This window comes from Populus trichocarpa, chromosome 5 (genome assembly GCF_000002775.5).
Source record: "Populus trichocarpa isolate Nisqually-1 chromosome 5, P.trichocarpa_v4.1, whole genome shotgun sequence".
In the NCBI taxonomy this organism is placed as follows: Eukaryota; Viridiplantae; Streptophyta; class Magnoliopsida; order Malpighiales; family Salicaceae; genus Populus; species Populus trichocarpa.
Genome location: NC_037289.2, coordinates 19,172,296 through 19,200,281, shown reverse-complemented (window position 1 = coordinate 19,200,281; position 27,986 = coordinate 19,172,296). Strand labels below are relative to the sequence as shown.

The 27,986-nt window shown below is 33.0% G+C and overlaps 3 protein-coding genes across 4 annotated transcripts; 1 reads left to right on the top strand and 2 right to left on the bottom strand.

Moving 5' to 3' along the window:
- Nucleotides 1-6,536: 6,536 nt before the first annotated feature.
- On the top strand, nucleotides 6,537-12,068 carry LOC7469188 (TOM1-like protein 3). 2 transcript variants are annotated; one of them, XM_024601893.2, is made up of 10 exons: nucleotides 6,537-6,703; nucleotides 7,208-7,373; nucleotides 7,649-7,727; nucleotides 7,932-8,030; nucleotides 8,115-8,228; nucleotides 8,663-8,808; nucleotides 9,350-9,431; nucleotides 10,341-10,426; nucleotides 10,501-10,692; nucleotides 11,191-12,068. In XM_024601893.2, the coding sequence occupies exons 2-10, from the start codon at nucleotides 7,264-7,266 to the stop codon at nucleotides 11,834-11,836; spliced, it is 1,554 nt and encodes a 517-aa protein (XP_024457661.1). In that variant the 5' UTR covers nucleotides 6,537-6,703; nucleotides 7,208-7,263; the 3' UTR covers nucleotides 11,837-12,068. The 2 variants fall into 2 exon arrangements, with proteins under 2 accessions (XP_024457661.1, XP_024457662.1); XM_024601894.2 differs by having other exon boundaries at nucleotides 6,591-6,790.
- Nucleotides 12,069-14,647: 2,579 nt separating this feature from the next.
- LOC7469187 (uncharacterized) lies at nucleotides 14,648-16,129 on the bottom strand. The gene is made up of 2 exons (XM_002306629.3): nucleotides 15,830-16,129; nucleotides 14,648-14,875 (listed from the first exon to the last, which is right to left on the bottom strand). Exons 1-2 carry the CDS (start codon nucleotides 16,066-16,068, stop codon nucleotides 14,746-14,748), a joined length of 369 nt encoding a protein of 122 aa, XP_002306665.3. The 5' UTR covers nucleotides 16,069-16,129; the 3' UTR covers nucleotides 14,648-14,745.
- Nucleotides 16,130-24,293: 8,164 nt separating this feature from the next.
- Nucleotides 24,294-26,582, bottom strand: LOC18099608 (magnesium dechelatase SGRL, chloroplastic). Its single transcript, XM_006383540.3, has 5 exons — nucleotides 26,262-26,582; nucleotides 25,592-25,768; nucleotides 25,261-25,419; nucleotides 24,995-25,141; nucleotides 24,294-24,696 (listed from the first exon to the last, which is right to left on the bottom strand). Exons 1-5 carry the CDS (start codon nucleotides 26,430-26,432, stop codon nucleotides 24,598-24,600), a joined length of 753 nt encoding a protein of 250 aa, XP_006383602.1. The 5' UTR covers nucleotides 26,433-26,582; the 3' UTR covers nucleotides 24,294-24,597.
- Between the last annotated feature and the right edge of the window lie 1,404 nt (nucleotides 26,583-27,986).

Sequence of the window (27,986 nt, the reverse complement as noted above, 5' to 3'; positions counted from 1 at the left end):
AAATATTGAAGCTTGAAGGGTAATTAGAGACTTAATTGAAGTAATTCAAAATCAAAGACTAATTTGTAAAAGACTCGAGACTTCAAGAACTAAAATCGATAGAATCACAGGCCAACTTAAAGAAAATTGAAAGATAAATGGTCAATTGAGGGTCAAAATGCACAAATCAGAAACCAATGATGAAAATGAAAAAAAATGCTAAACTATAGGGGTGGTAATTGAATTTGGCAAGGACAAATCATATAAAATTAAAATTTAAAGGGTAATTAAGGATATATTCAAAAAGATTTGAGAGTTTAAGGACTACATTGAATTTTGGCCAGATACCAAATTAAAAACCCTAATTTCTCGGTGGCTAACCTAAACGACATGTTGTCTGGTTCATGTTCAAAACAGACTATCTAGAATAGAGGGTAAACAACATGTCGTCTGCCCATTATTTATCTTTTTCTTTAAACGCTTCTGGACTGATCGATTTTGCATCTTCAAACTAATGAATGTGAAGTTACAGACCTCTAAATTGAACAAGGTTGGATTCAAATGAGATGTGTGAACCTTTTATACCAATTTCAGGTGGTCTTCGATGATGTTTACATTAGAATTGCTCTAGCGAAGCCTAAAAAATGATCAACTCAATCAGCCTCGACTGTGATCCCTATTGTGTAAAACCACTGATTGTATTTTCATGTGTTCACACTTCAAACCTTCTTAATGGGTTCTTATCAAGGGCTGAACATGTTTCTCTCAACATCAAAAGGCTAGAAACAACTCTTTGGTCTCCAAGTTTACCAAAACCACTAAAACGAAGTTTATTGCAAAACCAGCAAGGTACAAAGCTTTGAGCTATTAAAACATATATAAAACCCTCCCATTTGAATCAAAGGTTAAAGCATTGATCAATCATGATCAAACCTTGATCAAAAACCCTTGCAAAAGCCTATAAATACCCCCTGAAAAATCAGGGCGGGGGGGGGGGGAGAGGAAAAAAAAGAAAGAAAGGGAAGGAAAGTTTTGATAAGAAAGCTAAATGTGAAGGTTTAAGAGCTTGCACAAAGATTTCTTAAGCTTTGAGTGTTGTAAAACTAAACTTTGCAAAAGAAAAAGCATAAAAGGGAAACAGCTATTAGTGAAGCTTTGAAGGTATAAAATTCCTCTAACCTAGAAGGTGATGTCCATGAGGCATACCCTAGCTCTTCCTTGCATGTTTTAATGATATTTTGGATTTGTTTTGGTGTTATATTGTGTTGAGCTTGGATTTTGATTAATACATAAAAATATTGTTTTTCTTTACTTAATCCTGCTTTGAGTTGGTTGTTAATGTTTGCTGAATATTTAGAGAATTTTTGGATAATTGTTTTTTTTTAAAATGGAATAGTTTTGGAATCTTCCAAAGGTGGCAGTAGCATTTTGATGTTTGTTTTGATGTATGTTCTTGGTTTCTAGGATTGTGTGAGTCCTATTAAATGTTAAAATTCCAGTTTTGAACACAAAATTTTTGAATATATTTGTTGTTTTAATCGGCAGTTTTAGAAATTGAGATATTAAACATGATTATGATGATTTAGTGTTGCTTGTTGTTCATGTTAGTTTAATTATATGTAACAATGATAATGTAGTTTGTATGAACTAAAAAGGCTTGGTTTTGGGGCTTGGAATGCATATTCTAGGTTTAGGAGCAACTGAGAATTTTCTAGGTTTTATGGATCTTTGTTCTTCATGTTCTTATGAAAGAATATTGTATTGGTTTCACGATTTAGACCAGTTTTGGTACAATTCTTTGCACCGACAACTTTATGAGGTTTGATTAATCAATAATCAAGGGTTAATTTGTATTAATAATCATGATTTTTTTAGTTTTAATCCTAGGGTTTTGTTTTTGCATCAAAATCTATTTTGATCAAATCGTGATTATTGGTTGATAATCGTTAATGTTTGATGCTTGATTATTTTTCAGTGATTGATTTCCAATATGCCTATGTCTTTGGTTTGTTTATATTTGGTCTGAATCTTGATTTATGTTGTTAGACATGTTCTCTATGTTCTTGAGTTTTTCTAGGTTTTGATACTTTTTTGACAGAACTTTTCAAGTTTTTGCAAGTTTGATATGTTTTGGGTTTTGATTTGGTTTTTGGTTCAAACCATTGCTTTTTTATTCAATTTATAGTCAAACCAAAGATTTTGGGTCAACCTGATTGGGTCAAATTCGAGTCAGATATATAAGACTTTGTTCGATTTTCAACCTTTTTTATTAAGGAATTTTTGGCTAAGGACATGTTTGGTAAACATGCTCTTAAGTCTATTTTGACAGTTTTATTTAAAGAAAAAAAAATGTTTTTGCTAAACAAATCCTTATTGGATTAATCCTATCCATTCTAAGATCCAGATTTAGCATCACATTTATTTCCTAGATATAGTCAATTCCTAACGTTCCGAATAACAAACTAATTGTTATGAGATTTTTGTTATTTTGATCAAACCTTAATGGATAATCATAAACCTGTAACAATATTCATTTTTGCGTTTTAAAAAAAACATGATAAAAATATAATTTTATCTTTTAAAAAAATATATATGAAAAACATTTAGGATTTGATGTATGCATGAAAAATTGAATATATATATGTGTGTGTGTGTGTTTTTTTTTTTTTTTAAATAATTTTCATGAAAAATTGAATATATATATATATATATATATATATATATGTGTGTGTGTGTGTGTGTGTGTGTGTGTGTGTGTTAAATAATTTTTTTTAAATTTAACTTTATTAGATATTTAAGTTTCTAATCAAGATTTATTTATTTTTATCTTAAAAAAAAAATTATAACAAAGTACGCAACCTAATAAATACATGCAACCAAACTAATAATTAAAGATATTTCTAAATTATTAAAATATAATTTTTTTTTAAATAATGTTAAAATATAGTAATCAATATATTCACCACATAAAATGCATAAGCAAACCATGTATTAAGACATCATTTAATTAATTTAATTATCATCATTTAAGAATTTCAATAAATTATAAAAATTAAATTATAAATAACTTTGACATCCTATTTGTATAATTAAGTAATATACTAAAACGCGTAGGAAATTCACTGTAGCTAAAGCTTTTTTTTTTTTTTTTAGGGACAGTGTTTTTTTGTTTTTTTTCAGTTTTTTTTTCCATTTTTTTTTTCAGTTTTTTTTTTCTTACTTTTTTTTTTTTGGTTTTGTTTTTCTATAGCAGTTTTTTTCTTTTTGTTTTTTTTACATTTTTTTTAACGCATAGGTTTTTCACTGTAGCAGTTTTGTTTTTTTTTCCTCGCTTTTGTTTCTTTAGTTTTTTTACATATAATGTATCGTTGTGCACACAGTGAAACACTTGATTTTTTTGTTGTGTTTTTTTTTCTTTTTTCTTTTTTTTCATTTTCCCTATGAGTTTTTTTTTTTGCCTTTTTCTTTGTGTTTTTTTTTCTTTCAATGAATTTTTTTTTGTTTAATTTAGTTTGTTAATGTAAAAAAAAATTTAATTTAGTTATCATATTTTCATTACACGAATCTCAGTTTTTTTTCTATATTAAGCTGGTTGAAAACTTAACTTTGTAGCTTTTTTCAAAAAGAAAAAAAAAATATTATGGATTACTACAGTCTTTCCCTTGCATGATTTTTGTTTGGTTGCAATGTTTCCCCCACATGTTTATTTTTTTATTTTATTTTTCATTTTTTTTTTGCAATTTTTTTTTTCGTTTTTTTTTTCTGTTGCATTTTTTTTTTCGTTTTTGGTTTTGTTTTTCTGTAGCAGTTTTTCCTTTTTTTTTTGTTTTTGTTTTTTTTACATGTTTTTTTTTAACGCGTGGGTTTTTCACTATAGCAGTTTTATTTTTTTTTCCCTCGCTTTTGTTTCTTCTATTTTTTACATATAATGTGTCGTTGTGCACACAGTGAAACACTTGATTTTTTTATTTTTTTTTCTTTTATTTTTTTTTTCGTTTTGCCTATGGGGTTTTTTTTTTTTGCTTTTTTCTTTGTGTTTTTTTTCTTTTAATGAATTTTTTTTGTTTAATTTAGTTTGTTAATGTGAATTTTGTTTTTTAATTTAGTTATCATACTTTTATTACACAGATCTCGGTTTTTTTTCTATATTAAGTTGGTTGAGAACTTAACTTTGTAGCTTTTTTCAAAAAGAAAAAAAAAATGCTATGGATTACTACAGTGTTTTCCTTGCATGATTTTTGTTTGACTGCAGTGTTTTCCCCAAATGTTTATTTTTTAAATTATCTTTGTTAAATTTATTTTTTTAATATTGAGTTGGTTGAAAATTTAGCTTTAGCTTTAGCTTTCCCCACGTTTTTTCATTATAATTATTATTATATTGTATTATATTATATGACTGTTTTTTTCTTTTGTTTTTTCTTTTTAATTTTTTTTAATGAATTTTTTTTGTTTGATTTATTTTGTTAATGTTAATTTTTTTTATTTAATTATCATATTTTCATGATACGAATCTCGGGTTTGATAGGTTAACCTGATTTAACGAGTTATTTTTTTTCATTTAGTTTAGTTTGTTAAAGTTAATTTTCTTTCTATTTAATTATCAGATTTTCATGACATGTATCCTGGACTTGACGGGTTAACTTGGTTTGATGGGTTAACCCGGTTAATTCTGGGTAAACCCGTCATTTTTTTTTCTATTTAGTTATCAAACTTTCATGACGCAAATCTCAGGTTTTACGGGGTAACCTGGTTTAAAGGGTTAACCCAATTAATTCAATTTTTTTTTCTTTTTCTTCATTAGTTTTTTTCTTTCTATTGATTTTTTTTCTTTGTTTTTTTTAATTACTCTATTTAATTATCACACTTTTATTACACGACCTTATAGCCAGACCCACATCCAATATTCTTGGGTCTGGTGTTACTGGGTCATGTAAGTTTAATTTTATTATTAATATTATAAATATTACTCTTAGGTCAGACGTTGCAGCCACCCAAGATTCTTGGGTATAACTTTGCAGAAAAATCCAAGATTTTTCAATTTTTATTTTTTAAAATATTTTTGATGCCACGGGTATCAAAGCTAGTATATTCTAAAATTTAATGAATAAGTATTTTTTTTTTTGCAATCTTAGTCTTGAGTATTGAATTTTTATGTATTTTTTTTCAAACTTTATCAATTTTAAATATTATTAAACTCAATAAAATTTAAAAATTTAAATTATGAATTTGACGAATTGACTAGGGTTAATTTAATATATCTTCATTTCTATGTAAAAAAAATCATTTTATAATTTTTTTTTATTTCAAAATTTTTTGGTATAGTATAGTGAGAGAAGTAACCTGGTTTATATTTAAACAATCCCCTGTCATTAAATTCGATTTCAAGCTGAAAACAACTCTAACCAAACATAAAAACAGCATTAATTTTTTCCTTAGACAATTTTCAGATGTAACACCCGACCTGTAAGTAAATGACAGCATCATTTTGCAACAGAACCCTTCTTTTCCAAATGGGTCACCAATATCCAATCCAGTAATGACAGATGGGCATAGAAAATGTAATGGTCAAACCTTAATTTAGAGAGGATGATGATGCACGGTATTTGACCCAGACCAGCGGTTTTGGACTTGTATTCTCTCCCTGTCTGTGTTATCCTTCTCCTTCGGGCTAGGAACCGGTCAACAAGCATGACGAGCTCAGGTCCCACCACGGATTCATTGACTTTTCATTTGCGAAATATGCCGGCTCCGTTTAGTGGGGTCCAAAGTCATAGCCTAGATAGAAAAACGCGTTTATTGTAGCTTCTTCTGCTCTCAGAAGGAATAATCTTTTTTTTTTTTAATTTTTTTAGAAATGCTGTTTTTTAAAATTTTAATTTTTTTATTTAAAATTAATTTTTAAATATTTTTGAATTATTTTAACCGTGCAGTAGTTAAAAATAATTTTTTTTTCATGAGGTTATTTATAGCTACCGCATAAAGCATGCTAATTAGGTACAATGGAGTGCAAGATTTCATCTACCATAGTCTGTGAAAGCTTCATAGTTACAGGTAAATAAAAATTCAATGTTCTATCTTCTATTCTTGAAGTACATCATTATGATTCTTTTTTCATGAAAATATTAAATTTTTATTTTATTATTTTAAGATGTAAGTCAGCTTTGTCATTATAATGTAACCATATTTTTGAATTTTTTAAATTTTAATTTTGTTTTTATTTTTGTATCGTCTCGATGTTTTAATGTCAAAAATAAATTTTTAAAAATAAAAAAATATTATTTTATTTTATTTTTAAATTTTTTTTTTCAAATTAAAATATTGCTTTTTTTTTTTTCCTTGGGTTAATCCCCTTTTATCTACCAAAAGAACATATTGTACAAATCTTAATGGTACTTTTTTTTATTTTTAATAATAATAATACTATATTCTCAAGGTATAGTTAAAATACTATCATTTTAATATTTGACTATGTTTTTTTCTTCTCCTTCTAGAAATGTAAGGAAAAATACGACTAAAAATGGGAAACCAAAAGTTGATCCCAAAGGCAAAAAGGCTGGCTGACCCACCCAAGGAAAGCAATGGTTTAGTACCATACCCCCACCAACACAAACAAAACAACCTCTCCTCTCCCTCACAAAACTTCATTTCTCTCTTACACTCCATCACAAAATTGCTACCTTTCTTACATTTCTTATTCTCTCTCTACCACTCTGTCCTTTGACAGGTACGCTTCAAGATCTTCACCCTCCCCCCTATAGCTTCTCTTCTGTTTCTGACATCTTGTCTTTTTTTTTTTCTTGCTTTTTATTTGGTGGGGTTTTCGCATTTTCTCTTTTATTGTCTTAAATTTGGATAATCAGGGCTTGTTTTTAATGGCTCTTACTGTTCTCGAGTTTGATATGGGGTTTTATACACCTGTATACAATTCAGTTGTTGTTGGTTCCTTTTGCTTTAATCCATTTGGGTCGAATTTGTTTTTGTTTGATGATTTTTATACACTATGAATATGATCGTGTTGAAGTTGCTGTGAGATTTTTTGTATTCTCTTTGAATTTTAATGGGTTTTGATGGAGAATCAAGTCTTAGCTGCTCTATTGGTGATAATTTTCTTTTTCATATTTGATCATGAGTTTATCTATGTTCCAAGTCACTTGTATCACTTCAATTTTGTACAGTTTCAAGATTGGATTTTGCAATTGATCACGTGGCTGATTATTTTGCTTTGTAGGATAATAAGGGATACCGAGCTTAAACTAAGGAACCATCTTGTGATTCTCTATAATCATGGCTAATACTGCTGCGGCTTGTGCGGAGAGGGCAACCAGTGATATGCTGATTGGCCCAGACTGGGCTGTAAACATTGAGCTATGTGATATCATCAACATGGATCCTAGGTATATACGATTTTCTTTTCTTTTCTAATTTCTTGTTTTGGTAAAGTTCGTGTGCAAACTGTTCGCTTTGCGTGTTGCTTATTTTGCATTTCGAATATGTACTATTTTTAGTATTGTTCAGTACTTCATTTAAATAGAGTGTTTAGGTAGTGTGTGTTGTGGGGTTGGTCAGAGCTGGTATGAATATATCAATTTTGATTAAGTCTGTTCATTTTGATTTCTGCTCTTAAATTATGCTGATCTTGATTTTTCTCTGAATTGGATTTGTCTTGCAGGCAAGCAAAGGATGCCTTAAAAATACTCAAGAAGCGACTAGGCAGCAAAAATCCTAAAATCCAACTCCTAGCTCTTTTCGTTAGTATTTTCAAACTTTCTAGACTTGGCTCATGCTTTTTATAATTTTATATCACAAGCTGTACACATCACAATTTTTATACATAATTGCTCCATCTTTCTTTAAATTTTGTTCAGATATGTTGAACATTTCTGAAATTGTGGTTGTGCATGGATGTTGAGCTGAATGTCTTTGGGCCTCTCTTTATATGTTGAATGATACAGGCGTTGGAGACTCTCAGCAAAAATTGTGGTGACAGTGTGTTTCAGCAAATCATTGAACGTGATATCTTACATGATATGGTTAAAATAGTAAAAAAGAAGGTACTGCTTTCTATTTTTTCCAGTGCTTTGAATCTCTCTTCTCCTGTTCCCTATCTCAATTTTTCTTCTTGTGAAATTGAGCAGCCAGATTTGAATGTGCGAGAAAAGATACTTATTCTGATAGATACATGGCAAGAAGCTTTTGGGGGACAAAGAGGAAGGTATCCTCAATATTATGCTGCGTATAATGAACTAAGGGTAATTGGTTTCTCCACCTATTTTCGTTCATATCAATTTCCTTTTATTTTGGAGCCAGCAGTTCTACTTAGAATTGTTGTACATGGAATTCCATGAGTCTTATACCTGTTGGTTCATGTTTCCTTCTTAGATCAATACATGCCAGTTAATGATTTTAGAATGATGGTTATAACTTACAGTCTATTGACTGGAAAAGTTAAAGGATCATTCTCAATTGCCATTATGTGTCAATGCCTGAGTAATTTCATTATTGTTACTTGTAATTCCATAAGTCACAGTGTGTGAGACTTGCCATCGATTTTAAACTCTATTCCTTTTGAAGCTGATCAGCTTTAGGTGGCTCCTTTAATATCAGAAATCACATTATTGACCTTTACTTTCATTATGTGTCATGAAGCCCTATTTCATGAGATTAAATGTTGGATAACTGACAGGCTTCAGGAGTTGAATTTCCGCCACAAGCAGAGAACAGCGTACCATTCTTTACTCCTCCCCAAACACAGCCTATAGCTGATGCACCTTTAGCATATGAAGATGCTGCTATTCAAGCCTCTCTGCAGGCTGATGCTTCTGGCCTCAGGTAAAACTTGGACTGTTCTGGCTTTTGTTTGTTCAATTCATTCCCCAGCTTAGGGTTAAATAGGTATACTACAAAGAGGTACTTATGTTTTCCATTTATTTGTTCCATAAATAGGTGTGTGAAGTACATTAGTATTCTTGCATAATGTTGATTGACTACTGCATCAGCTATCATATTCTTTCCCAATCTACCTTTCTAGCTTGCTCATGTATTCCTAGTTTTAAATGAAAATACTATAACTCTGTTGTAATTTACTTTGTAGTCAACCTTGTATGTAGCTAGAATAGATTGTAAGTGTGCTTGCATGACCAATACATCAGCCATAGATACAAGTGGCAGTAATCATAAAAGAACTAATTAAAACTGCTTTGTATTAGGCTGCTTCTGATTATGCAATTCAGTACTAAATAATAAAAGTCTCATTTTGTCATCAGCGTTTTGCTTTCTATCTTTCATTGTTCTAACTGGTCTTTCTTGTGCTGGGGATTAACGATTGATTACTGCTAGATCTTTTTACATTAGAAATTTGTTTATTTTGCAGCTTGCTTGAGATTCAAAGTGCTCATGGAATAGCAGATGTGTTAATGGAAATCCTTAGTGCCTTGGATCCTAAGAACCCTGAGGTAAAATTTGGTTTTTGTCCCGTGGGAATTTTCTCTCATTGTTCTAGCAAAGCATGTGGCTAAGATCAGCAGTTATGTGCTTGTGGAAATTTCCCTGATTCATAACATAAGCGGGATCTCTGTGCCATGTCAGCTCTTCATGGATAGATATATTAGACCTTATTGCTCACTACTATATATGGAGTTCTGGATTGAAAGAAAGGGGAAGGAAAAAAAAACTATATAATTATCAACATAGGAAGAACACACTTTCAATACTCAATAAGCAATAGCAAAGTATAAGAATAATTCATGGTCCCCCTGGTATTAAAATTTGGTAAAATCAAAACCCTTTCCCTCCAATTTATCAATGACTGTAACCCTTTGCTGATTTATATGTTTGCACATAGCAACATGTGGCTGTCATCTAATAGGCACTGGATGAGGAGCTCAATTCGTTGTAAATTGAAAGTTGTTTAACTTGACCAAACATAAAATAGAGGGTTGATTTGACTGAATGTTGAAATATGAGGGTCCATGCATGGTTTTAATTTAACTTTCAAAGCTGCAATCAAATGGAGTACGCAACACATAAAACACTAATAAAATCCCAAAACAAATGCGGATGGGGATTTATAAGTAGGTTAGGACACAAAACTACATTGTTAACAAGAGTTACTTTTGACAACTAAACTAATAGGATAACTCCAAATTTTTAAAATAATAAAATTAAATTAAACGCTGATCAATCAAATAAAAGTAAATAATCAAACAATAGATGTAGGAAGTCTTGTCCGGTTCAGTTCTCTGTCATGTTCTCTGTTTGAGGCAGAACTTGCACATATCAAGGCTGCAACTTCTTGTCTGGATAGCATTCAAGAAGAAAATGTAATCTGTGCAATGTACTTATATTATTGGATACCATGGCAGGGTGTTAAGCAAGAAGTGATTGTTGACCTTGTTGACCAATGCCGTTCTTACCAAAAGCGTGTCAGGCTTCTTGTTAACAATACAGTGTAAGAATTAGACCTCTCATATATATTTTTAATTTCTGCTATTGACATATCTGACAAATATAGTGCTCTTTCAGAGATGAGGAGCTTCTATGTCACGGATTAGCATTGAATGATAACCTGCAGCGTGTACTTCGTCAGCATGATGATATCGCAAAAGGAACCCCTATTGTGGGAGAAAGGGAAATGGAAACATCACTTGTGCCTCTTGCTAATATTAACCATGAGGATGATGAGTTAGAAGATGATTTTGCCCAGCTGGCGCACAGGTAACCATACTAAAGACTTTTGCAATAGTTTTCCCCTCTCTCCCTTGCATTTACTGTATTCACTTATATTATGCTCATTGTTCTGTGTGGTGTGACGGGGGATTCTTACTGGATTTACCCATGGAGCATGCATTAGCAAATTTAAGATGCAAGTCCTCACCATTGGATGGTCAAAACATTTCAGCAAGGGAATGTTCTGGTGAAACAAAAAGTTGTGGGGATGCACTTTTTCATACGGGAATGCCAACTCCTCGAACCTCTTTTCTTTTCATATATGCGACTGCCTTGCTTTATTCTGCAATTAAAAGGCTTTGGAAAACTGACTATCATGTTGTTTCGTGATGTATTTGATCTTTCTCATTTTGGTTGGGAACTTTATTTGGGGATAGTTGGCATAAATCATATAATTGAACCATCAGATTTCTGATCTTAAAACATAGTATTTTCAAAAGAGAGGGAAAAGACCCATTCTAACTAGGTTTAATCATGCTACCACAGGTCATCAAGAGATAATTCACAAGGACTAAGCCGGAAACCAGTCAGTGTTAGGACTCAACCAGGACGAGTTAGCCCATTTATTCCTCCTCCTCCCTCATCAAAGAAGTCAGTTAGCGCGGACTCAGGCATGATTGATTATCTCAGTGGTGATTTGTACAAGTCAGAAGGACCCCCTCAAACATCAGAACCCACATCCTTAAAAGTCCCGAATGTTAGCTTTTCACCACCATATTCTCCAACACTACCAGCCTCTTCCCCTCCCGCCAATGCCATGAACTCCTCTCCTGTGCTAACTGGACTGCCCGTGTATGATGAACCAGCTCCATTAAGCCAATCTGGTGATCGGCTGCCCCCAGCACCTTGGGATGTGCAGTCTCCTGGATTTCTTCCACCACCGCCTTCCAGGTATAATCAAAGACAGCAGTTCTTTGGCCAGCATCACAGTGTACCGGGTGGTGCTTCTAATTCAAGCAGCGGCTCTGGTTCCTCTTATGACAGCTTAGTTGGTCAAACCCAAAGTCTTTCCCTTAATCCGTCCACCCCTCCCAAACAAGCAAGAAAAGAAGATGCGCTCTTCAAAGATCTGGTTGATTTTGCAAGATCCAAGTCATCGTCACCTTCCAAACCCAACAACAGGTCTTTTTGAGGGACTGAGTAGTTGGTGTAGTTCATCTGTGTTGGTACAGCTTCTTATTCCTTGTAGGTTATCAGGTTTTGCATCAGACCATGGGATTGATTGCCTGTTACTGAATAAAAGTCGGTTTAAACGTTGGGTTATGTCATCTATGCTGTTTAGGAGAGGCTTATGTTGAAAGGAGATCATGAACTACTAATTGAATTAATTTCAGTACATAAATATTTAGAATGTGGTTGTATAATATTGTTGCACTCACATCCCAGCAGCTTGTGTATTTTTTTTTATAATAATTATTATTATTATTTTAAAAAAATTACCCCCTTGTAATTTTTCCTTTTCTTCTCTTCTATTCTGAGTTTTAGCCCATATACTTCTCACGTAATATTAGCACTCGGCGGTTTTCCATGTACAGCACTGTTAAAATCCATCTGCGGGAGGGGTGGGTGGTCCTGTGCGGTGGTTGTGTTAACTGGAGCCGTAGGCAATAGCATTCTTTCAGTATTTCGAGCGCCATGCTCCTGTGTCTTTTATCCCTCACACAAATGACCCAGAAGTCAGCAAGCAGAGCAGCGCCCTACTCTGACTCTGCTCGGCTGCTTTTCGCTCTGTCTATTTCTTATTCTGGTGTTTTTTTTTTTTTTTTTTTGGTTTTGAACTTTAATTATACACTGTATACTGATAATTGTTGATTGTTAAAGATTTTTTTATAAGATATCATAACCGAGCTTTTCATCATTGCTTATCCATATAAATCGCCCGTCAACTCCCCTAATAGGCAGTAGAATTCAGACAATAGAACTAAAACTATGCAAGTCACCAATAAGCCTTGAGCCTCTCCGACATTTATGTTTCCTTTTCTCAACAGGTTTTTCGTTTTGTGTTTGGTCATGCATTCGATATATGCTTTTACTAAAGTGTTTTACATATCAAAACCATTCAAAATTACGAGAGAAAAAAATTAAATAAAATAAATTGATGCTTCTTCTATCCACAAACATTTGCATGCCAAAACAATGAAAACGCGTGTCTCCAAAACAAGCTAGCCTCTCCCTTACTTTAACAGAAGTTACTTGGGTGGTGCATTCATGAACTTGACGATATAGCACAAGGGTACAAGAGAGTAACCTAGCTGCTGTAAAAACTAGAATGGAGAAAAAATGTTATTATTTAATAAATTAATTATATATTTTACATTAAATTCATATAGAGTCAGTGGCGGAGGCAGGGGGAGGCTGGCAGGGACCCGAGCCCCTGCAAGAAAATTTTTCCCAACCTCTCTCTTTGTAAAATATTTTAAATTTTAATTTTTTAAAAATATTTCTTTTAATTTGGCCGCCCTTACTTTATTGCTCCGCCTCTGTTAATAGAGTTATATAATTATATAATAAGATATATAATAAAATAGAATAAAAAAATTATATAAAATATTTTAACAAGTGTATATATATATATATATATATATATATATATATATGTTGATTATTTCTTTAACACGCCCTCTATACTTTTAATTTTTATGAATTTTACATGCATCAACACTACTTCTATTGCCATTGAAACCTCATCTGTTAATAAGCTGGTCATCATCAATAAATGATATTAATTGATTAATAATTAGGTTGAACTTATCACATGCTTACAAAAAAAAAAAAAAAAAAAAAAAAAAACATAGCGCGAAAGAATCATGCATCGTGAATCAAATTCCAAGTCAAACTTTTATGTTTATTAATTAGGTATAGCAATAAACATTTTACTAAATACTTTGAAAAAGAAAAAAAATCATAAAAGGCATGATGATGGTTTATCCGTGAGAGTTTGACCTATTTGAACAATAAAGATTTAAACAAAGATGAATTGATGTATCATTGAAAAAGATAGTAAATAAAATATTTAATAGTTAAAGAACCATTTCAATTTACAAATTTAAGTTATTAGGTAAAGATCCAAAATATAATTTATATTATTCTCTAGCACATCTTTTTTAAATGAATTATTATTGAGTGATGAGATTCAAATTTATAACTAGTAATCAAGACTATGATAGTATATAGAAAATTAAAATAAAAAAGAATGATATTATTCAGTAAACATATTATATATTTTACATTCAACTCATATAAAGTTTATATAGTCATGCAACAAGATATAAAAGGAAATAAAATAAAGCAAATTATACAAAATTGTTGATCATCTTCTTTGATTAGATGATAAAAATAATTTCTTGATTGTCTTGATTTATTCAATTCCTTGATTTCTTCCTTTTATCGATTAGAAAATAATAAAAAATATTTATCTTGATTATTTTCTTAATAGTTACACCAAATTAGATTCAAATGATATCAAATAATTATCTCAACCTAAAAGTTTAAGTTATTAGATGAGACTCTAAAATATAATTTATATTATTTTTTAACACTCCCCTTAAGTGAAAGTTTTTTGATTATATATTTTATTTGATATTTATCTTGATTATTTTCTTAACAGACTTAAACTGTTAGTTGAGACTCCCAGATATAATTTATATTATTATCTAATGCACTCTCTCAAGTGAAAACTATTTGGACTTGAAACTTGTATAGATCTATTACCTTGTGCTATTAATTATATTTTGAATCATTTCAACATAAAATCTTAAATTATTAGGAGAGACTCCAAAATATAATTTATATTATTTTTTAATATACTTTCTCAAGTAAAAATTCTTTGAGTTTGAAACTTGTTTGGGCTATTATTTTGTACTATTAATTAAATTTATTTCATCATTAAAGCTCTATATTTTATCAAACAATTATTTTAATTTAAAATTTTAAATTATTAGATAAAATTTTAAAATATAATGTAAGTTTGTAAACATAACAAAGCAAACCTGTAGAATGGATTGGAAAGTATTGCTATCATTTATTACATGGACACATGTATCATACGAAACCACTGCCGGGGCCTTTTCCCTTTCCCGGTGTCTCTTTGAACTCTTTGTTCATGAATATGTCGTGCTTCTTGACCAATTCTCTGATCGAAAGAGAACTGTTATGATACTTCCAACTTAACCTGCAAGGGCAAAAGGTACAGCGTAGATTGGCAGAAACCCTAGATTTAAAATATACATACACGGACACATATTTGTAGATTTATGTCAAATACATTTATGGGATTATATGAGTGCAATATCCAAATTTAAACAATTAATTAAGCAATCAAGGACTAGCTGCTGATCAAATTAATAATTCAACATGGCTATATATATAAGATCATATTTTAACTAACTTATTTTCTTTATAGTTTTCCTTCCTTTTATATATAAACACATCAATCTTTTTCTCTAGTTCATGGTCATATATATCGATCGAGACGTGCGTTAATTAAATTAATCCATGGAGAAATATTATTACAAATTAAAGGACAAATTTTGGCTTTGTTATGTTATTTTTCTCACTTTGGCATGTAGGTTGGTGTTGATTAATTAGGATGGTTTTGGTCCATGATGATGAAGGATACTTTCTTGGTTCATTATCACGCAGATCAATAAATCTTCCTTTGCTCATGCATGAAAAGGAAAACGAAATCAGCTGGGAAGGTCTGTGTATAGATTTCTTTGATGGAATGCAGCATCATATATATCACTATAATACCAGCAGCAGAAAGAAAAGATTTTTGGAGGTAGTAAGAACAAATCTCCCAATTGAGGTCTCCACAGAAATCTAGACGACCTCCCTTCACGATACATGCTCAAACATAAGCATAAACGTGTGAGATTCAGGTATTTATGTAATTAGATGGGGCTTCAATATTTCTTGGAGTAGTAAGAAACTCAGAGATTCATCAAGTTAATGTTTTAAAGGAAGAAATTAATTAAAGTAATTGACTCGATCCTTCTCTTAATTAATCATTCATCCACTGCATACTGAAATTGATCATAAAACCCTTCGTTTTTACATCATAATTTCACCGAGGAAGAAACAATAAATATCAAGATTTTTAAGAAAAGAAACAATGAAACATTACGGAAATGAAAGATGCATGGCTAACTCTGGCTGCAGGTCTTGATCAGAAGATAAGGTGGAGGCATTATGGCCTGAAAGCTTCAGTTTTTTGTAAACAAGGCTAAAAATCTTGCGTTTAATGCTTCCTCTGACCGGCGGCAAGTGGATCCTCTTCTTGTCATTCCTTCTCATGGCAACTACTGCTCTTTGGGATAGATTTTGTAATCCCACGATATCATTTATTATGATCCTTTTATCCATTATTTTGAGAGGGAGGGAGGGAGAGGAAGAGACTGCATGAGCTATTCAGTGCTCTTCACAGCCTCGGGAGGCAATATGCAACCCGTTAAATGCTAGCTTTAGGAGGAACCTTCCTGCCTCTTTCACACTTTAACTTCATAAACAGTTTAAAACACTGTTTTGTGATTATTATTTGGTACGGATGATGTGTCTAATTTTAAGGCTGCAAAAGAAGCTTGGATGCGATTCTCGTATTGGAAGATCTCGATCGGTCTTGTAGTATGGTCTCATGCATTTGGCAAGTGCACTTCTCAAGCCCCACGAACAAAATCGATTTTAGGACCACGTATCCATCCACAACATGCATGGTTTGATACGAGCAATGAGGTTTCGTAAACCTTGTATATGGATAAACATACTTCTAATTTCCATCACTCATCTCTTACTTCGAAGTTGTTTCTCTTGGTTCAAAATATGGGCAACAAATTAATTAAGCATACACGCGAACCATAAGATAACAGGCAAATTAAACTAATTATATTTATATATGAATACCAAGAGCAGGGGCTCACGCAAACATATAGGAATGGACTTCAAGTAATTCGAAAGGACTGTATATAGTATTCTGGAAACAAATTAATTAGGGATATACAATTCCATAAACAATAAGGATTGATGAATAGGTGGAGAGGAGATTAGAAGTTTACTAAATCCTTTTTATGGTGCTATGGAGTTGGACAATTCTAAGGCATATGTCACCAAGCCAAACCAAACTTGTTTTGCAAGGAACTTAGAGGCTCTGTTATGCGTCATGCTGCCATCACAGATTCATAACGAGTAGCAAGAACCCTATCCAAAATATTTACAAACAAGACGACGACTTATCTCTCTTGCTGTAACTTTAAGGCCATGAAAGAGACTTCTAAAAATCTTCCACTTTACGCGTCCTCTTGCAGGTGGGAGTAGGACCCTGTTTCTCTCCGTGTCACTCCCTCTGGCTCTGAGCTCTACATTAATAATATTGCACTCCATCATCGTGTTATGTCTCTCCGGTTCAGTTTTAGATATATGGGTGCCAAAAGTGACTGTAAAGCAGATATGCCGGGGACAACTAGAGTCGGAGGAGCATTCCCGTATTTATATTGTCTTCGTATAATGTCTTATTTCTTGTATCTGTGATGTTTTTCTGCCTGTTGTATATATTTAATGAATATAAGTTGTTAATGGAGGAGGGTCTCCATCAATGTCATGACGCGTGCATATCATAACCATCATTCATGACCATAACCTGTATATATTTATATAAATAGGCATAATCTAATTGTGTAGATGATAGATTTATTTAGTGTGGATTAGTTTTAAGTTCTAAATATGATTTCAATTTATTTGATTATTATATATAAAAAGAATTGTTAAAGGAGATTCGATATAAATGGAACAGGAAGAGACTAGTAATCCAAAACCCAATAATCTTGCTAATGAAGAAAACAAGAAAAATAGAGCAGACATTGCTTTTCCTTCCTTTTTTTTCCCCTTCTTTTGCTCATGAAATAACCTGTAGATCTCTCTCGAAAATGTATTTCTAGCAGAACAAAACCATCTCTGCTTCTGCCACCTTTCCCCTGAATGAATCTCAAACAAATCATGTGTAAACTAACACAATTTCCGTTTAATTAATCATCAATATTCTTCACTCAAGTTCATTTCATTTGAGTTTTAGATGATAGAGATCACTCATTCATACTTAAATTGGTGTATTATGGAAACAAATCAGAATTTTTATTACATTCAGGCGTCTAAAATCATTCACTAGCACCACCCTTTTCTATGATTTCATGGATTTTAGCACTCCCACGACCCAGGAAAAAAGATTAAAAAAAGAAATAAGCCGGCAACAGAAATGTTCTCTATCACTGACCATATTACTATGATATATTTTATTGATTCGCAATAGATCCATTTTCCAACTTTGGTTTCACCAAATTCGTGTGATTTCACATCAGAAGAACATCCCAAAACATTAATCTATTTTGCCGAGGGGAACACTACAAAATCGTACATCCTTTTCTTTCCATCTAAATTGATTTTGGATGCACCGATCAGTTAAATAATTAACAGTATCATAACAAGAAAGAAAGACGGAAAGTGAGTTAATGCAGATAATATATACTATTTATTCCGGGGTCCATAGGGTCACAATCTCAGCCGGCGACAACATTTCCGTTATTCCATTTTTCATCCATGCACGTACAATCGAAACAAATGGCTTTTGTTTACTTAATGTTCATTGATAGGTGTCCTTCAAGGAATTTTATTTTTTAACCTTATGGTTACGGTTAATACTTCAAAATTAATTAATGACCAGCTGGCAATTCCCATCATCTACAAGGAATTTCGAGGAAAAAACATAAACAGTAATGCTAGCTGACCACTAGAATGGGTTTAATCAATTTTCATCATCCCCGGCAACCAAATTTTTGATCAGACAATCTGTGTTTAAGGGCGGATACCTGTTGAAATCATGATTCATGTCTCGTTTTGAATTGAAGTTGTGGTTTTTCTTAATGGCTTGAGCTTTCACCGTGACCTCATCCCAAAATAGAGCCTCAAGAATGTTTAGTAATGTGGTAATAATTGTTTTTTAAAGTATTTTCTGCTCGAAAATATATCAAAATAATATTTTTTTTGTTTTTTTAAAATTATTTTTGATATCAGCACATCAAAATAACATCTGAAAACACTAAAAAAATAATTTAAAACAAAAAAAATAAAAATTTTTAATTTTTTTCAAAAGCGCAAAACAAACTAGTTTAGGCGGGCTCTGCCTATCTATATTGGTAGTTGTAATAGAATGACACACACAAAAATGAATGAGGACAATTGTTAATTTCTTTTGTGGATTCCTTTTTTCTCTCCTTTTTGCTCTCGTTCTTTGTCTCCTTCTCTCTCTTGCCTCAGTCAGCCTCTCTTTCCTAATTTCTTCTTCTACTCAGTAAACCAGATACTAGAGAAATCACTCCATTGAGTTTAATACAGATTAAAGGATTCTTAATCAGGTTGTTACCTATAGATAGTGATCTTATACCTGCTTCAAGTGGTATCAAAGCTTTGTATCTTTCGACCTAAAAAATGGCTCCTAATATTGGATCTCAAGATCTAAAGAAATTAGAAGACGTAATGGAAACCTCTAACAAGGAGCAGACACAATGGAATGATAAGATGACGAGGTTATTGGAACAACAAAGGCAATAACATTCAGCTAGCGACACAAGACTAATGAGGCCGGAGGAGTTGATCACTGGCATTTCCCATCAACAGAATACCTTGTTAGAAAAGTTGCAGGTATCTACAGGGGAGTCAAGTAATAACTGATAACAACTACACATCTCATAGGAAAGGCTGGCCGTGAAGAGTGATTGGCATTATATATGGCATTACAAATTCCATAAACCTAGGCATTACTTTCCATCTTTTGAAGGGGAAGACATTCACAAATGGTTGTATAAATACAACCAATACTTTGTGTGAAACCCTACAAAATTTATAATTTAAATATGCGGATGTGTAACCTGTCATGTAAACGTAAGACTGAAAGTGATATATAATGGAGGGGATGACCTCCCTAAAATGAATTTTGTTTTAGAATTTATAAAGACAGAGAAACTGGTAACGTGTTTTGATTGATAAAATAATGAGTGAAATGACAAAATATTTCTAAGAAATAAGTGAGGTAATAAATGAATACATTCCAAAATAATAAAATGACCTTAAAGGTTTAGAAGGATAATTGATATTATTTTATATGAAGATTGAACAAGAAAATCTAGATCGTTGATGAAAAGTCATGAACTGATCAATTTTACATTAGAAAGCAGAGCTCTCAATCCAATCGTCGAATCGAGATGAAATTTTGCATAAAGTCTATTAATATGTTTTCCTACCTCGGTGAAAGATCTCATCCCAATGGGAGGTTGGTAAAGACTAGCGATTTAAGCAGAAACAAACCGGATAGTTTACATAAAAAATAAAATAAAATACATAAATACATAAATGAGGGACATAAATGTAATTAGGGGAAAATATGCCTTTAAAACAGCAAAAGGCCACCAGTTAAAAAAAAAAGAAAAGAAAAGAAAAGAAAAGGGTGAGAGACAGTAGATAATTCGGCTAGAGAGAGATGCAAAATTTGGAGGAACAAAAAATGCCCCGGTGGCCATATCTCTGGAATCCACCGTTGGATCATGTTGATTTTTGGATATATTGTTCTTATCCCTTAAACAAGCCTTTAACCTGTCTCGTTTACAAGAAAATATTATCATATACAAGAGATCCCAAAAACACCATATCAAACACCCAGCCACACCTATATGCAACATTAACCAGCACAAAACACCCCAACATCAAACCCTATACCTCCCTAAATCTTTCCCCAAAGACTTCTAGACTCTTAGGCTTACTACCCAGTCCTCAACCTCATTTCCCTGTCAAGCCTAATATGATACCCACTAGAACTATTAGGAGCACATAAATGGAAGAGAAAAGGGCAGGGCTTGTGTTTTTGGTGTGATGACAAATTCACTCCGGGTCACAAATGCATAATAAAAAGACTATACTCTATATGCATAGTGGAAAATAAAGAAGAGGATGAAGAAGTTGAAATAGAGACTGTAAGGGAAATGGATAATCTAGAAATCACTAACCCTAACATCTCTATGAATGCATTGGAAGGAGTCCTTAACTGCTTTAAGGTGATTGGCCGAGTGGATAAACTGACTATCTTCATCATGATTGACTCTTATAGCATACACAACTTCATGAATACGTGGGTGGCTAACAAGTAACAATATGCATTGACACCTATCAACTCTGTAATAGTTAAGGCTATTAATAAGGGGAAAATGTTATGCACTTTAATTTGTAAGGATTTTAGGTGGAAAATACAAGGAATATACTATGTGGTTGATGTGTTTGTGATGGAGCTGGATGCTTGCGATATGGTTTTAGACATTCGTTGGTTGGCCACCTTAGAGGACATTGTATGTAATTATGGGAGTATGTGGATGAGTTTCGACTAGCAAGGACAAAGAGTAATATCAGCCTATATAGCCTGATGATGATTCCTGATACAGGTGCTGAGATGAATACGTTACCAATGGAAAAAAATCTAAAAGTGGAGGAAAAAGAAGCTCTCTAAAAACTACTTCACACCTATAATGATGTGTTCACTACTCTGGTAGGTTTACCCCTCCTAGACTTGAAGACCATACTATTTCCTTAAAAGAGGGAGCTTAGCCTGTTAATTTTAGGCCATACAGGTATTCTAGTTTGTAGAAAGATAAAGTGGAAAAAATTATCTCTAAAATGTTTGATTCCAGCATAGTTCAACCAAGTACTAGTGGTAATAGTAAAGAAAAAAAACCTCTCTTGAAGGTTGTGTGTTGATTATAGGTCCTTCAACAAGTTAACAATTAAAAACAAGTTCCTTATACCCTTAGTAGATGAGCTATTAGAAGAGTTAGCAGAGGCAGCTGTATTCTCAAAAATTGATTTAAGATCTGACTATCACCAGATCAGGATGAGCCCCAGGGATGTCCATAAGACAACATTCAGAACATACAATGGACATTACAAATTTCTAGTGATGCCATTTGGTCTCACCAATGCTCTAGCTACCTTGTAAAGTTTAATGAACGAGGTGTTTAGAGCTCAATTGAGGAGGTTTGTTCTAGTGTTTTTTTTATGACATTTTGATTTACAATAGAAGCTTCAAGGAGCACTTAGAACATCTACAGGTTCTTTTGAAATTACTTAGGTCAAAGAAGCTGGTGACTAAAGAAAGTAAATGTGTTTTCGATAATGATAGGATTGAGTACTTGGGCCATATTATCTCTAAGGCAAGGGTGACTACAAATGCTAAAAAGATACAAGCTATAAGCGATTGGCCGTTACCACAGAACATCAAGCAGTTGCGTGAGTTTTTAGGACTCACTGGTTACTACAAGAAGTTTGTGAGGAGCTATGAGACTATATGCAGACCTTTAAATAAGCTCTTAAAAAAGGATGCATTTAGTTGGGACTAGGACGCTACTTCTACATTTGAATCACTTAAGGAGGTAATGGTTAATCCTCTAGTCCTGTCCTTACCTGATTTGAACAAACCATTCATAGTTAAGACTGACGCATCATATTCTGGCATTGGTACAATGTTAATGCAAGAGAGACACCCTAAAGCCAACATCAACAAAGCTTTGGGTCTAAGAAGCAAGTGTTGTCCACTTACTAGAGAGAGATGTTGGATATCTTACAGGCAGTAACCAAGTGGAGATAGTATTTTTAGGGAAGACCTTTCAAGATCAAAATCGACCATGTCAGCTTTAAATACCTGTTGGATCAGAAAATAACCTTCCCTTCCCAATACTCATGGCTGATTAAACTATTACGCTTTGATTTTGATTGTAGAATTGAATTTGTAAGGGGAAGAAGAATGTAGCAGCTAATGCTCTTTCTAGAATAGTCAATAATGAACTCAATGCATTTGCTTTATCCAAACTTTTCACTAGATTACTGTCAAACATCAGGAGATCTTGGGAGGTTGATAGCAAGGTTAAGTCAATCATCTAGGATTTAATTAAAGACCCTGCTACACATCCTCGTTACAAGTGGAGTGATGGTCATCTTTTTAGGAAGTGAAAACTGATAGTGGGAAACGACATGACGCTACAAAATTATCTAATAACCACCTACCATGATACAACCTTAGAGGGACACTCTGGTTCTATAGTCACAGTAGCGAGGGTTGGCAGTGTATTCTATTAGAAGAAGCAACAAAAGCAAGTGAGACAATACGTGAGGTAATGTTCTACATGTCAAAGATACAAGTTAGAGAATGTGGTTAGCCCAAGATTATTACAACCTTTTCCAATTCCAACAACACCCTTTACAAACAACAATATGGACTTCATAATTGGTTTGCCTAAATCTGAGGGAAAAGAAGTGATATTCGTAATGGTGGATAAGTTTAGCAAGTATGCACACTTTATGAAACTTTCACACCCCTATATTGCTAGATCAGTAGCAAAAACCTTCATGGACTCAGTCTACATACTATATGGTCTTCTGACCACCATAGTTAGTGATCGAGACTCTGTTTTCCCAAGTTAGTTTTGGAGGGAATTCTTCAATCTGCAAGGGGTCAACCTACACCACTCCACTACCTATCATCCTCGATCAGAAGGGCAAACTATGATCGTCAATAAATGTTTGGAGAACTACCTCAGGTGCATGACAGGAGACACCCCTTCATAATGGTGTAAATGGCTGTCATTGAGGAGTATTGGTATAATACAAACTTTCACACAACCACTAAATCAATTTCTTACAAAATACTATATGATTTTTCTCCACCTATCTACATTCCATACTTCCCTAAAGACTACCCGCTAGAGGCAGTTGACCATTACCTCAATAAAATAAAAGGAAGCATATGCTACATATAATCAAATAAAATTTGATCAAGTCACAAAATAGAATGAAGCAGCTAGCCAACAAGAGAAGAAGTGACAGAGTTCTTAAAGTAGGTGATTCGTTTTACTTAAAACTACAGCCTTACAAGCAGAAATCAGTACTTCATCACCACCACCACAAGCTAGCAGCCAAATATTATGGTTCTTATACCATGATTGAGAAGATTGAAGAAGTTGCCTACAAGTTAAATCTTCCCCTCTCTTCAACAATCCATCTTGTTTTCCATGTCTCCCAGCTAGACAAATAAAAGAAAGAAATGATCGTTACCATCAATACACAACATGTAGTGTCTTGCCTTTACTCATACGCACCGTTTCAATAAATTGTAATTCTCATAACTGAGAAGGTTGTCGATGCCAGCACCATCACCATCTTCTGCTCTGCCTATATATATTGGTTGTTGTAACATAATGACACGCAAAAATAAATGAGGACAATTGTTAATTCCTTCGGTGGATTCCTTTTTTCTCTCCTTCTCTCTCTCTCGCCTCAATCAGCCCCTCTTTCCTAATTTCTTCTTCTGCTCAATACAGATTGGAGGATTCTTAATCGGGTTGTTAGCTATAGATAGTGATCTTATACCTGCTTCAGACTCGGGGCTAAAGATGTAATTAATTCAGCAACTGTCTATTTTAACCACACAAAACATGTAATCACTCATCTCCGACACTGTCCTAGAAATGCATGCAGGACCGAGACCCTTATTGGGAGAGAGAGCGAGAGAATAGAATAGGACTCCAACTTTAGTGTTTTAATTACATCAGCCAATAATCATATCCAAATGTTCTAAGTTGTACAAGAATTGGTAATCGATATTTCCAATGAAACAAATAAGTTAATTGCAAAAAGAATTAACTGTCCCTCGAACAATCCTTGTTTTGCTGCAACTTCAACTTTGGGTGTTTTTTTTTTTTTGGTCTTATTACCATGGAGCTTTTTGGTGTTTGTGTTATGTAAACAGAGTCCTCCTTCCAGCTCTGGCCATGAAAACTGGCCTTTGAGGTCATGCGGCCTATTGGAAGCACATCAAAGAAGGAAGGCAAAAAGAGCTTGGAAAATGGACTTTGGTCCTCCCCACTTTCTCGAAGGACAGGTAAAAGAACCTCGATGATCCCCTGGTCGCCCCTGATAAATCAATCAGTAAATCATCACTTCCACTTATCATTTGCAATTCAAGCACAGACCATAATTCCCAATAGTTCTAAGAACCTTAGACCATCTGGTCCTAATTAAATTGTCTGGATTGAATCAAATGTGATTTTCAGCATTCGGGGATTGTTGTTCAGAAAAGAAGGCCATGGCAGGAAGAGAATTCCTCGTTCTCAAACAGAATGAGAGCAATATTGGTCATTGATGTAAAGCAGCTCCTGTGTTACGTGTGCCTACTTGTTATCAATCCATAGCTAGGCAGTATAGATTTTACCTGAGCAGCATCCTTGAGTGGCCCCCAACACTCTAACCGGTTGTACTTGGGTGAGCTAGAATGAAAATACACCCAAACTAAAGAATCCTTTAGCTCAGGATGCTCTGTGAAAAGTGCCGAATCTCCATGCAACACAGCTTCAAGTACCTGGCTCGCATCAAATCAAAATTCTGAGCATGACTACACAAATGGTGGAGAGTACTAGTGTATGCAACAGCCCAAAGATTTACCCTCAAGTACATGGAATCGCACAAGAGAACACTCACCAAAGGCATTTCCTTGGAGAATATGTGGTATCTGAACTCAGCAGCAAGGTCTAGCATGAGATTGGGTCCGCTCACATAGCAATGGACAAGTAGAGCTAAGTGTCCTTCTAGCTTTTTCCATTCAGCAACCACATCATCCTTGCTATACCAACCTCTTAGCTGCATATACATTATGCACAGCCCATAATCACCACCAGGTAGATTGTCAATCTAAGTGAACAATTTCATTTTCTTACACAAGAGTAACAAATACAATTTTTTCCAAGACCGAAAGCAGAACAAGGAAAGAGAGAGAAGAAAGGGAAAGGAAAGTTAAATCATAGGAACACACCTGATCTAGGTTGATGACATTGGAGATTGTTAAGGTTAGGTCTGCTGTGAAGTCACAATGAGACAGGATGTAAGTTCGAGGGATAATTGCAGAGTATTGATTCATCTCTTCGCCCATTAAGACTACTTTCAGCTTTGAAGCTTCAAATTTTGCCGGAGGACCCAAAAGTCTAACTGCCTAGTGACACCAAACAGGCAGCTAGTCAACACCATTGATAGGTAGAATGAGCCACTGTAATCTCTTGCAGAAAGTTACATTGGCTCGGAAACAGAGATCGCAAACATGACTTGAAATGAAGTGACTGTCGTGTAGACTCAATCTAGGTAGACCAAACCAATCAACTATATACACATACATGTAAAGGAAAGAAACACTCGTCCTTTGTGCTTCACCAAATTATCATTTTTTCTGTGGAAATTAATCGCTTCACGCTCTTCACTATCAATAATAAAGATGCAAATACAGCAAAAACTTGAATAAATTGCAAAATGCATCATGTTAGAATTCCAAGTGTATGTGAGTCTCAATTGCAAGCATGTTTTACCCTATTCTAATATTCCTTTAAACCATGCCCAACGCCTAAAATTTGCAAGTTTCATAATTAATTATACAATAGATGACAATGCCACTGCACATAGGCCTGGTGAAGAGATAAAGGCGAGGAGAATACCTCAGAGACTAACGTATTACAGGAAGCCCTGCTATTGCCAAAGGAGGAAAGAACAGCAGGCTTGGATCCTTTAAATGATAACTTGGTGCTGTTATTGCTGTTGTTGATGGATAAAGATTGCCTGTGTGGTGGTGATGGTGAAAATGAGTAGTGAGCACAATGACAGGCCATGGGAAATGCATAACAAGGTCTTTCTTTTCTTCATCTTTCACATCTCACCATTGTCTTCTCTCCAGACTTAGCTTGACAGAGAGAAAGAGAGAGAGAGTGATAAAGTATGTGGAGATTTGAGGTTCACAGTTTTGGTCCTGTGGACTGTGATTCTCACCTCAGACCCCACATGTCCAAAAATCTTTATCAAGCATTCCCTCCACACAATTTTTTTTTTTTAAAATTGAATTTAATATTTCTCGATTAAAAAACAAAAAAGAACTAGTAATTTGAATTTTTTTAATGAATGGTAGATAGTATTATTGCCTTATTGGGGCTTCACAATTAAATAAATGAATTAAAAAGAAATGGTGATTGGTTGTGGAATTGTATGTTGTGACAGGTCATCATTTGCTGATTGAATATTTGATAAGATGCTGTGGATAATGCGATGACGTGGCAAAACTGGGACCGGCACTCATTATCTCAAATCTAATTTTTTTTTATATGGCTTATTTTTGTTATAAAAATATTTTAAAAAAATTAATTATTTTTTTATATTTTCATATTGTTTTGATGTATTAATATTAAAAATAAATTTTAAATAAAAATAAAAATATTATTCTAATGTATTTCTAAGTAAAAAACAATTTGAAAAGTAATCACTACCACAATATCAAACAGTCCTTAATTAGTCTATTAGATTTGTTATAAATTTCAGCCCCGTTTTTTTATTAGAAATTATAGTTTTTTAAGTGATTTTTATAGAAAAGAGATTCCTAAAGAATAAATTATTTTCTAATGTTTGGTAATTTATTAGAAAATGAGTTGGGAAACACTTTTAAGTATTTGACTATATCATGAAAAATGAGTTCGAAATTAACTTATCAATGTTTTAATTTTATTTTTAAGTTTATTAAAAGAATGAGGACCAAATCTGATAGAGAAAAAATTTGAAGGAGGATGAAATTGAAAAAAAAAATCTAATTTTCTAAATTATTTCAAATGAAACAAATAGTAATCAGAATAATGGAGACCAAATCTAACATAAGAAAAAGTTAAAAAATGATGAAAGTGAAAAAAAAATCTAATTTCATAAATCATTTCAAATTAAATAAATAACAATAAAAAAATAAGGATCAAATCTAATACATAAAAAACTTCAATTAAAAAAAGGATAAGAGAAAAGAAATAAAAATAAAAATAAAAAGAATAGGGACCAAATTGATATAAAAATTAAATTAAATCAAATTCTAAGGGATGAATTGGAAGAAAAAAATAAAAAATAAAAAAATAAAAAAATATATATAGCAATTAAAAGATGGAGGGCTAAATTTTATATAATCAATAAATAACAAGATATTTTTTTTATTTTTTCACAACTTCTGAAAAAGTATTTTCCGTTCAAAATAAAAGGAAATTTTTTTTCTAAAAACCAAGTCAAATTTTGTTTTGACTAGAAAGAGTTTTCATCTAATTAATTTTTCTAATTGTAAACAAACACATGAAACTTTGAAAAGTGATCACTTTTCTTGAAACAAATGGGCCTTAAAAAGTGTCTAAGAGTGTGGTAAT